Genomic DNA, 12,598 nt, shown 5'->3' with positions numbered 1-12,598 from the left:
CTTTAAGGAGGTTATTAAGATATTGACCAAACAGTCAGTCAGTTAAGTTCAGTCGCTCAGTCGTGTCCGACTATTTGTGACCCCATGAATCGCAGCACGCCAGGCCTCCCTGTCCATCACCAACTCCCGCAGTTCACTCAGACTCACGTCCATCGAGTCAGTGATGCCATCCAGCCATCTCATCCTCTGTCGTCCCCTTCTCCTCCTGCCCCCAATCCCTCCTAGCATCAGAGTCTTTTCCAGTGAGTCAACTCTTCGCATGAGGTGGCCAAAGTACTGGAGTTTCAGCTTTAGCATCATTCCTTCCAAAGAAATCCCAGGGCTGATCTCCTTCAGAATGGACTGGTTGGATCTCCTTGCAGTCCAAGGGACTCTCAAGAGTCTTCTCCAACACCACAGTTCAAGAGCATCAATTCTTCGACACTCAGCCTTCTTCACAGTCCAACTCTCACATTCATACATGACCACTGGAAAAACCATAGCCTTGACCAGACGGATCTTTGTTGGCAAAGTAATGTCTCTGCTTTTCAATATGCTATCTAGGTTTGTTCTAACTTTCCTTCATGGCTGCAGTCACCATCTGCAGTGATTTTGGAGCCCAGAAAAAGGTGGGCCCTAAGCCAATATGACTAGTGTCCTTATAAGAAGAGGAAATTAGGATACAGATAAAGATGCATGAAGGGAAACCCAGTGAAGACACAGAGAGAGGATAGCCATCTACAAGCCGAGGAGAGAGGCCTCAGAAGGCACCAACCTGCAGACACCTTAACCTTGGACTTGTAGCCTCCATACTGTGAGAGAATAACTTTCTATTGTTTAAGGCAGTGGTCCCCAACCTTTTTGGCACCAGGGACCGGTTTCATGGAAGACAGTTTTTCTATGGAACAGGGTGGCAGGAGGAGATGGTTTCAGAATGATTCCAGCACATTACATTTATTTTGCATTTTATTTCTATTATTACATTGTGATATATAGGGTCTTCCCAGGTGTCACTAGTGGTGAAGAACCCACCTGCCTGTGCAAGTAGATGTAAGAGACACAGGTTCAATCCCTGGGTCAGGAAGATGCCCTGGAGGAGGGTCCAGCAACCCACCCCAGTATTCTTGCCTGGAGAATCCCATGGACAAAAGAGCCTGGTGGACTACAGTCGATGAGGCCGCAGAGAGATGGACACAACAGAGCAAGTGAACACGCTACCTTATAATATATATGATGAAATAATTATATAATTCACCATAATACAAAACCAGAGGGAACTCTGAGCTTGTTTTCCTGCAGTTAGATGTTACCATCCGGGGATGATGGAAGAGCAATAGGGAGAAGCTGTAAATGCAGATGAAATTTCACTCTCTTGCCTGGTGCTCACCTCCTGCTGTGTGGCCCGGTTCCCAATAGGCCATGAACCAGTATTTTGGCCTTGGACCAGTACTGGACCAATACTGGGTCAGGGACCCCTGATTTAAGGCACCTGGTCCATTCTAGACTGTGGTACTTTGTCACAGCAGCCCTATCGAACTAGACCACACAATACACAATATTAGATATTTTCTCTGGGTGCGTATAGCTATGTGTAATGTATGGAAAGCCTCTTGATGAAAGTGAAAGAGGAGAGTGAAAAAGTTGGCTTAAAGCTCAACATTCAGAAAACAAAGATCATGGCATCTGGTCCCATCACATCATGGAAAATAGATGGGGAAACAGTGTCAGACTTTATTTTGGGAGGCTCCAAAATCACTGCAGATGGTGACTGCAGCCATGAAATTAAAAGACACTTACTCCTTGGAAGAAAAGTTAGGACAAACCTAGATAGCATGTTGAAAAGCAGAGACATTACTTTGCCAACAAAGGTCCATCTATTCAAGGCTATGGTTTTTCCAGTGGTCATGTATGGATGTGAGAGTTGGACTGTGAAGAAAGCTGAGCGCCCAAGAATTGATGCTCTTGAACTGTGGTGTTGGAGAATACTTTTGAGAGTCCCTTGGACTGCAAGGAGATCCAATCAGTCCATTCTGAAGGAGATCAGCCCTGGGATTTCTTTGGAAGGAATGATGCTAAAGCTGAAACTCCAGTACTTTGGCCACCTCATGTGAAGAGTTGACTCATTAGAAAAGACTCTGATGCTGGGAGGGATTGGGGGCAGGACAAGAAGGGGACGACAGGATGAGATGGCTGGATGGCATCACTGACTCGATGGACATGAGTCTGAGTGAACTGCGGGAGTTGGTGATGGACAGGGAGGCCTGGTGTGCTCCGATTCATGGGGTCGCAAAGAGTCGGACATGACTGAGCAATTGAACTGAACTGAACTGAATGTACAGAAAAGAGAATAGAAAGGCCCACCCCAGTCCAACCCCTCCTGTAGGGAGGCATAGAGATTGAGATTGGGGACTTGAGGTTGAAAAGGTAAAATAAGGCTTTACTGATTATAATAACAAAGTACTTGCACATTATTTGTATATCCATTTAAAAAGCCCTCACTCGTGGTCTTCTATTGACAGCATACACTGTACTTCCCCACCTGCAACCAGCCATCTGTAGAACTTCATTCCCACTCTCACCCCGGAACCTTTCACACCAATTTGCCACACCAGAATATCCCACCCCTCCACAGCCTCCACACCTCTGTCTGTCTTGTTTTTCCCCCTCTGTAAGCCTGGGCTGCTGATTCTCATCCTTCGGAGCCCAGCTCAGCTGTCACTCACAGTAGAAACAGGTTGCTAGAAGTCTTACTTGGCAGATTTCCCCAAGGCCCTGTTCTCTGTCTTTTTCCTTTTATGTCTTTATTCATTTTCATACTCCCAGTGCCCAGTCAGTGCCTGTGGCCAAGTAAATGCTCAATAAATGGTTCCAAATGCATCGATGATAGCAACATTTTCTAGCAGGTTGCTTTTTCCTCCAATGTGTCTCAAAGGTCCCACATTCATTCTGTGTGAATTAACAGACTCCCTCAAGACCAGAACTGTAATCACGACATGACCAAGGGCCAAGCCTTCTACTGCTTCTTTCATACAATGGGGATAACAGTATTTCTGAGCTAGCCAAGCCGCATTTACTTTCAATTTTGGTGAAATCAGCTGAGAATGTATTACAATTTATTTTATTCAAGTTCTGTGCCTATAAAGGTCTTCAATTACTTAACTCACAATGCATGCATGCTCAATCGTGTCTGACTCTTTGCGAGCCCATGGACTGTAGCCCACCAGGCTCCTCTGTCCATGGGATTTTCCAGGCAAAACACTGGGGTGGGTTGACATTCCCTTCTCCTGGGGTTCTTCCTGACCCAAGGATCGAAACTGAGTCTCCTGCACTGCAGGCAGATTCTTTACCATCTGAGCTACCAGGGTTACCCGAAATAGCCCCCATATCAAAAATGCCTCTTGAGCTCTAACTGGAAGGCTCTGCTAACCCAGACCTTACCTCTTCATTGGCTTGGGTGAGCATTCTCTCTCCAGATTGGAGGATGTGTGTTTCACGTGCATTGCATTATAGGAAGTGTGAGTGTAGTCATTTTCGTCGCTGTAGTCAGGACCGAGCAACGTCCGGGCCCACGTCCCCATGTCATAAGGAGGAAGAGTGCCTCCAAATTCAGATGGCAAAAATTCAGGGTGTATTAGCTGGTGGAGGCTGTTTAAGTTGTTTCCGTGCAGGAAAATCTGGAAAGAAAAAATAATAAGCGAGAAAAAATATCCAAAACATATGATCGAGCACTTAGTCTAATACACAGTCTAGCAGTGACAAAGTAGATGTGTTGTTGGTGATCATGAAGTTTAAAGAGGCATTCAATTTTGTGTCTGTGGCTTAGTCTCCATAAAATGTTAATTTATTGCTCAGAAAAGGGGCTGAATTAATAGTCCTTAAAAATGAAGTTCATGAATAAATTGGGTATTTTTTGGCCATGGTCCAAATTTATACATATAGTCATCTCTTAATTATCCCTGCAGATGAAAAGAGTAGGAATCTAGACCCTCCAAATCCCTAATCATGCTTCATGCACACCACATTGCACTGTTCTTTTCCTTAAGCTTCCTCTAGACCCTCCTCAATGTTCTCCATCCTTCCCAGGCCTACATCTAGTGGCAAAGGCTTCCTCAATCTGCCCCAGTGACACCTGCCCACTTGACTCTCCCCGATTCTCCAAATTAACTGTTCATTGTGAGATGACTTCTAAGTTTTTCTGATTTGTTCATTGATGTCTTTCTCCCCCATAGGAGAGGGCTTCTCTGTTGGCTCAATCATGAAGAATCTGCTTGCCAATGCAGGAAACACCAGTTCCATTCCTGGGTCTGGAAGATCCCCTGGAGAAGGAAATGGCAGCTCACTCCAGTAGTCTTGCTGGGGTGATCCCATGGATAGAGGAACCTGGTGGGCTACAGTCTATAGGATGGCAAAATAGCTGGACATGACTAAGCAACTCAATAATGAAACAACCCCCTTAGGAAGAGCAGGATGCTCAGGAAAGGGACCTTTTTTTTTTTTTTTTTAACCCTTTTAATACTCTCCTAGCTCCTAGGGTGGTGTGGGCACAAGGAAAAATCTCAGTCACTTATCTCAGTCACTTCTTAAGCAATGGACTTGGAAACTGACCTGGGAATTTATTGTGAGATGTTTTTGCAACAGTTTTCTATTTCTGTCTGGATTTGCCAATACCCTCAACAAACAAGTTTGCATCTTCGAAGCATATAATGGATGGTAATGTAATTAGTCATAGGGGAGAAAACACCCCCAAATAACATTTTGAAACAAATCCATAAAGTGGATAAGCCACAAGTCGATAATTACCATTGCCTGTAATTTAGGAATTGACTCCTGAAAGTTTATTCAAAGTGCATCTGTATAATGACATCGATTCCCACACTTCTTCATGTTGCAGGCTCAATGCACATTAATTGTTCCTGAGTACAGGGTCATCAATTATACACACACATGCACACACTTAACCATGAAGAAATGTATGAATAAATGTGATTTTTAAAATATGTACATATAGTATAATAATATATGATGTAAGTGTTACATTACACTGTTACTACAGGCATCCCTTGCCTATTGTGCTTTGCTGCACTTAACAGATATTATACTTTTTGTAAGCCAAAAGTTTGTGGCAACCTTATATCAAACAAGTCTATTGGTGCCCTTTTTCTAAAGTGTTAGCAAACCTCGTGTCTCTATGTCACATTTTGATAATTCTCTTAATATTTCAAACTCATTCATTATTATTATATTAGTCATGGTGATCTGTGATCAGTGATCTTTGATATAACTATGATAATTTTTGTTGTTGTTTTGTACTTTTAATTAAAGTATGAACATTTTTTAGACATACTATTGCACACTTAATAGACTACAGTATAGTGTAAATGTAACTTTTTTATACACTGGGAAACAGAAAAAAAAACATACATGTGATTTGCTTTTTCATGATGCTTGCTTTTTTCCTGTGGTCTGGAACGTAACTCACAACATGTCTGAAGGGTGTATATTATTAGTATAATGTACTATATAAGTATATAATAAATATTTGCTTTTTATAAAATAAAATTTAGGCTACACTCTGCAGCATATGAGACCTTAGTTCCCTGATCAGGGATCAAACCTGCGGCCCCTGCATTGGAAGGCAGAGCCTTACTCCCTACCTTGCCCTGTTGTACTGAATTTTAACTTGTGATGTAATGACATCATTTACTATGGTTTTTCCTGTGGTCATGTACGGATGTGAGAGTTGGACTGTGAAGGCTGAGTGCCGAGGAATTGATGCTTTTGAATTGTGGTGTTGGAGAAGACTCTTGAGAGTCCCTTGGACTGCAAGGAGATCCAACCAGTCCATTCTGAAGGAGATCAGCCCTGGGATTTCTTTGGAAGGAATGATGCTAAAGCTGAAACTCCAGTACTTTGGCCACCTCATGTGAAGAGTTGACTCATTGGAAAAGACTCTGATGCTGGGAGGGATTGGGAGCAGGAGGAGAAGGGGACGACAGAGGATGAGATGGGTGGATGGCATCACTGACTCGATGGACGTGAGTCTGAGTGAACTGCGGGAGTTGGTGATGGACAGGGAGGCCTGGCGTGCTGCGATTCATGGGGTCACAAATAGTTGGACACAACTGAGTGACTGAACCGAACCGAACCAAATTGAAAGAGGAAGGAGACAAGAAGCTAAGCACTAAAATTCTTCACAAGAATACTGTAGCACTTCAGGAAACAATGTACATTTTCTGACACTGGATGGTTGAGTATGACTGAATTTTAAAAAGAATTTTTTTTTAAGAGATTCACATATTCTGGCTTTTGCAGAATGTCTCAGTAGAGGAATTATAGTATTTGAAATGTGGAAAAGCTGTAGCTAAACACTGGTCCTGGTAGCCACGTACCCACCCAAAACTTCCAGTTCTCAGAGGAAAAGGCACGTTGTTGAAACTGGCCCTCTCTCTGGGGGTCATGTGAGGTGGACGAACTCATCAGGTAGGAAGCGGAATCCCCATTTGTCAGATTCTGTTCTGCACCCAGAGAACCAGGAAGCCCCTTCCTTCAGTGGCAGAGCACACATGCTGGTTGCCTTGTGGGAGGAAATGCCGTGGCTCCTTCCTGAGTAGAAGATGAGGCCACTGGGAAGCACGATGCCATGTTGGGAACCGTATAAGGCACTTCTCAGCTCTTATCACCATCCTGAGCCCCAGACAGATCTCAGAATGTCCTAGAATGCCTCTGCCTCCTGAGGCTGGCCAATTCTAGTCCCGGGTTCCACACTCATTTGCGGACAGGAGAATTACCCTGCATCCTATACCCTATGGCAATGTTTCCTAATGATCTGGAAACAGCTGAGCTTTAGGAGTTGGGAACCCTGCAGAGTGTGTATATGTGGCAGGGATCCCCCACGTTATCATTCCCCTCTGAGTACTCTGAGCTCTTCCCAGCATAGAGTTCCTGGGACATAGAGGCTTATATCCGAGCTAAGCTGCTTTACTTGTGTCTGAATCTTTGAGACCCTTTGGACCATAGCCTGCCAGGTTCCTTTGTCCACGGGATTCTCCACTCAAGAATACTGGAGTGAGTTGCCATGCCCTCTCTCAGGGGATCATCCTAACCCAGGGATTGAACCCATGTCTCTTGCGTCGCCTGCACTGGCAGACAGATTCTTCATCACTAGCGCCACCTGGGAAGCCCAGCAGCCTATATAAGGTGCTGTAAGACTGACTCTTGTTCCCTTAAGAGGTGGTGCCCCTGAGCTAGGTGATAGCTGAAATCAGAACTCTTATAAGAAAAGAGAGCTAAATAGGAAAGATAAATGAGTGTTCCGGAGTCTCTCCTACAAGAATGACTTTATGCTGTGTGTCCCATAAAATTACCCCAGCCACTCTGTGATGTGGGTGTTAGTTTTTCCATTTTATAAATGAGGAAACAGAGATTCAGAGAGGTTAAAGAATGCTGGGTTTCTCAGCTAATCAGAATGCCAGGGGGGAAAAAATCTGCTGGAGGATGCTGGCTTCCCAAATGTCATCAGCTGATGCAATCAAGATTTTAAAAGCCTTTTTCCTGTGAGCATTATTATTTCTAAAGAAGAATGCATTCCCGGCCTCAAGGGTGATGGAGCTGGCAGCTATGACCCAAGAGTCATGAGGGAAAAGGCAAACCATCAACATTCTTCATAGAGATAACACATTCGCAGGACAAAATGTAAGTTCTTAAAATATTCGGTGAACAGGAAGCTGTTTGACCTGGCATCTCCGACAAGCATTTACTGTAAAAGGGGCATCTGGCATTTGCATGCCTTCAACGCTTCCTTTGGTTTGTCACCGGGACTCTAAACTAACCCAGTGCCACTAAATTATTGATTAAATCCAGGCCATTTGCAAAACTCCAGCTGAGGCTCAAAAGCTCAGGGACTGCAGAAAAGCCAAAAAAACAAAAACAAAAACAAAAACAACCATAGTGAAAAATAAAGACAGAGGGAGACTGAGTGGAGGGGCTCTGCAGTTGTCCCTCTGAACCTCCCCTTGTTGGGTTTTGCTTTCATTACCCGTTTCCTGGTCTTGTCTTTAAGGAATGGCTTGATGAGCGTGTACAGGGCATGAATGTACCAGGGCTGGTTGACAAAATGGACTCCTCCAAAGCGGGCAGGAAAGCTGTCCTGGGTGGAAAGAGAGAAACACACAGTGATCAGCACGCATCACAGGTTAGATGGGCCTAGCAGGACCGCCTCCTAGAGGGCCTGCTGCTTCTCAGGAATTGAAACATCAGCGAATGGTGGAAGAGAGGGGAAACACACCTACCTCCCGTTTGTTAAGGTTCCCTCTGTTCCATCGTGTCTCTGTTCCCCTGCAGCTCCACAACTCTCATGCATCAGGCCTGTCATTTCTGAGTCACAATCATGTGACCACTGACACTGCACTGGGACATTTGCACTGGATGGTGAAGGGGCTGGGATTCTCCGTGACATCAGAGAACCCAGGCTTCAGTTCTCACGAGCCCTACAAGATGGCTCTGTTTACCCTCAATCTCTGCTTTCCAGCTCCAGCCCTCCCCGGTGAGGGATCATGACCATAACTAAACCTTCTGGGTGATGGAGGCTGTGTAGGAAGCAGGTGGAAAAGGATTTCAAAGGCTGTTCAGAGTTGGGGCTCCCTGAAGTCCTTCATGGTCTGACAATGTTCAATATTTGTGGCTTCTTTTTCACCGATTTCAGAACTAGCTCCTTATTTCATCCCGGGACTCACCCTCCCCCAGTAGGTTCCAGGGACAGACACACGCTCACTGATGGGCTAGCAGACTCCTCTAACTGAGGTCCTCTTTTTTTGCAGATGAACACGTGAAGGGTGTATATTATTAGTATAACATACTATGTAAGTATATAATAAATATTTGCTTTTTATAAAATAAAATTTAGTTTTTTTAATATAGGAAACATAAATACTTTTTAAAATGTTTCTAATTTTAGAATCCAGCTCAGGGCATAAGCTTAGAAACTGAGAAGTTGCTCTGGGTGCTAATTAGACCCACAGAACAAAGGACCTTGACCATGAACCCTGAGCTAGTCCCATAGCACCAGGTTCTCTGCTCCTGAGGGAGGGCTTCTGAAGATTGCATTCTCTGTTGTTAATGGAATTAAAAAGAAGAAACATCTAACATGATTTGAATTGCCAAACATTATGGCTGTCAATTTTACAGCAACAAACATCTTTGTAGAATGTTAGCGAGATGGAGTGAAAGCAGAAGTCTCCTTTCTGAACTAACAGTTCAGGCCACTGGCTGCTCCTTGCAGTGTATGAAATGCCCTGTGTGGATCTTTTTTAGTAACAAGGGAAGAGAGTTATTAACTTTTTTCAGAACCCTTTGAGTCTATAGGCTCCCTGGGCATTTTCTACACTGAGACCTAGTTTCCAATGTAACTACATGGAACTGTGCTTAAAGGTTGACCTTTAAAAAAACTTAACAATAATTTTGCCTCTATCTAGACAAACAATAATTTTGCCTCTATTTCTAGACATTTTACGGGCTTCCCAGGTGGCACAAGTGGTAAAGGACCCGCCTGCCAGTGCAGGAGACACAAGAGACGTGGGTTTGATCCCTGGGTCAGGAAGATCCCCTGCAGGAGGGCACGGCAACACACTCCAGTGTTCTTGCCTGGAGAATCTCAAGGACAGAGGAGCCTGGCAGGCTGCAGTCCATTGGGGCGCAAAGATTTAGACATGACTGAAGCAACTTAGCTCGCATATAAGCCTCCAGAGTTGACACGACTGAAGGGACTTAGCATACACTTAGACATTTTACAGAGTACAAAGTAGTATTTTGAAGCTTAAACTAGACAATTTCAATTAAAGGTCTTCGTTCTGCGGGTCTTTGTGTATTTTTTGTTTCATTTATTCTATCTTTTGAAAACTTAATGAAACCACCAAGTAAGGGTGGAAAGATATTTATACCCATTTGTCAAGAGTTCACACTATTTCAAGTGCAAATTCAGAAAGGTGAAAGTTATTAATAAGATTTTCTTTTCTCTTTTAGGTGCAGCTTGGGATCTAAAAATTCACTGGTTTCTTAAAAAGAAAGACCTTTCCCAGAAGTTTTTTCTTTGCAATGAGTGCTAAGCAATAACCTCAGTCTTTTGGGGCCTCTTGAGCTTGTTAATTCAGAACTAAAAATAACTGTAATTCATTGTCTTACATGCTACATGTGGGTTCTGGGGCTGTAGAAGCAGAATGAAAGCAAAGGGTTTATCTGTAAGCCAGGGTTTTAGAATCTTTTCCAGTTGTGAAAGGAAGCAGAATCCTATGGTCCTTGCCCCACCCACCAGGTCCTCTGTCTGCCTTTTGTTTGTGGAAAACTTCAGTAAAAAAATACGTTTAATCAGAGAAGTGAGAAATGTGGAAACAAAGGAAAACAGTGCAAGGAGACTAAGTAATAATAATATGGTCATGAAACATAGTCAAGGACCTTTAGTTCTTTCTCCAGGGCTGTAGATAATATTCTGGGCCACATCCTGTGAGCTGTCTTGTAGATACTCAAACATCAGGTGGAGAAGTTAACTACATGATGACCAGACTGTACCCAGGACATGAGCTGCCACCATTCCGAGAACTGGCCACAAAGAAATGGAACAAATGGACCCTGGAACTGAAGATTAACTCTACCTAAAACAACCAAGATGATGCTGGTCGGACCACCCATGACCAATTGGAAGACGACTGTCAGAGCTGACTGCTATTTCTGCATGTAGCCCCCCTCCTCCTGTCGATAAAAGCTCTTGCCCCACTGGGTGCCACTGGTGGGAGTGGGAGGAGTAGGCTTTTGGACGAATGTCCGTTACCCTCCCCTCCAGTTGTCAGCATCTGAAATAAAGCAAACTTTCCTTTCTACCAACCTGGCCTGTTTATTGGCTTTTGAGCAGTGAGCAGCCAAACTACACACATTCCTTCGGTAAGAATACGGCCAGTAAGAAGGTTTTTATTTCTCTTGAGAATCTATTTATTAAATTTCTAGTTTGGTAAAATGGAAGAAAACCCCTATAAATAATACTGCACAGGCACTAGGTAAAATCTCAAAGAAAATATTAACCTTTAAAAAAAATCTAGAGAGTCTTAATTTTAGTCTATGGAAACTCAGTTCTCAAAGACAGCAACACTGTCTTCAGAAGAGACTGAAAGATAAAACAGAGCTGAGACCTGCCAGTTGTCTGTCTGTGATTCATCCTGGTTTTGAGTCTACTATCTTAAAGGTGTAGGATTTTATTGAGGTTGGCTTCTCATTCAGATTGGCAAAGAAATATGTACAGTAATGCATGTAAAATCCTATGCTTTGATTTTGAGATTTTGACACAGGCTTATTTTTCTTCAGGTCCCTTCTATAAAATTCAAATGAAGGCCCTTCTGTACAATAAGTGTGCTCAGTCACTCAGTCATGTCCGACTCTTTGCGACCCCATGGACTGTCACCCACCAGGCTCCTCTGTTCGTGGGATTGTCCAGGCAAGAATACTGGAGTGGGTTGCCATTTCCTCCTCCAGGGGAGTCTTCCTGACTCAAGGATCAAACCTATTTCTCTTGTGTCTCCTGCATTGGCAGGAGTTCTTTACCTGGAGTGGGTTCTTTGTCACTAGAGCCACCTGGAAAGCCCATTTGTGTAATAAGGTCAATGTGCAAATGTCCCTAGTATCCTTGAGTGAGCCTGACTACATTATTCATAATGGGATGAGTGTGTGTGTGTGTGTGTGTGTGTGTGTGTGTGTTATGCACAGGGAAAGGTGAGGGAAGAAAAAAATTAACAAACACAACCATCTCTTATGCAATGCCCATCATTGTTACTCATTTTGCCTAATCTCACCAGCAAACCACAGATAAAGGAGAAATTGTCTGTCCCACAAATGTCTCCCAGGACCCCAGGGGATCCACCATCCTCACAGAGGTGCATTTTGTAGGGGCTGGAGCAGATTTATCTCAAGACAGTAAACTTTGATACTATGACCATATAACATTTTGTTTTTTGAGTTCTTGGCAACTAAACTCTATGCTCCAAAAACATACTCCAGGTTCAAGAAAATGGTGTCAACCATTAGATTCTTGGGAAAAAGGAGCAGTTTTGGCCCCTTGCTGTTAGGGAACTCATGATTTGTGAATTTTAAAATTTCTTTTGCAGGTGTGCTTGTCGTCATCCACATAGCATGATTTCCTCTATCTCTGGTTACGCATTTTAAGTATCTTGTAACACCATGAGATTTCTGGTCTCAAACACTTCTCAATCTGTGCCTATGTGTTAGGATAACCCAACTGGCACAACAACAACAAAAGAAAATGGCATTAATTTTTGTGCATTTATCATAAAAATATAATATTTCAAATTATAAATATATTCAAATCATAAAACTTATCTTTCCCTCGGTTTATTTTAAATTAATTCATTTCCTTATTACAAAAAATTTACCCATTCTAGAAAAGTATGAAATAGATTTAAAAAGCATTAATGGAAAAATTAGAAAATACCAAAAGAAAGAAGAAACGAAGAAACACCTACCATTCCACTGCAAAAGTCATACTGTTACTGTTTTCTAATATTCAGACAGCCTATGTTATGCTTTAGTAACACACATCCCCTGCTCTTTATCACTGAAAACT

The 12,598-nt window shown here is 43.1% G+C and overlaps 1 protein-coding gene across 1 annotated transcript in view; it reads right to left on the bottom strand.

Moving 5' to 3' along the window:
• CLVS1 (clavesin 1) overlaps positions 1-12,598 on the bottom strand; it is a 174,468-nt gene that overhangs the window by 28,601 nt on the left and 133,269 nt on the right. Inside the window, exons 4-5 of the mRNA XM_061438833.1 lie at positions 8,015-8,125; positions 3,418-3,653 (exon numbers count right to left, since the gene is read on the bottom strand). Of these exons, the coding sequence (XP_061294817.1) occupies positions 3,418-3,653; positions 8,015-8,125 (347 nt within the window). The remainder of the gene's footprint in view (positions 1-3,417; positions 3,654-8,014; positions 8,126-12,598) is intronic.

The sequence above is a fragment of the Bos javanicus genome, chromosome 14, assembly GCF_032452875.1.
Source record: "Bos javanicus breed banteng chromosome 14, ARS-OSU_banteng_1.0, whole genome shotgun sequence".
Taxonomy (NCBI): Eukaryota; Metazoa; Chordata; class Mammalia; order Artiodactyla; family Bovidae; genus Bos; species Bos javanicus.
This window is presented reverse-complemented; position numbering and strand designations above follow the sequence as displayed.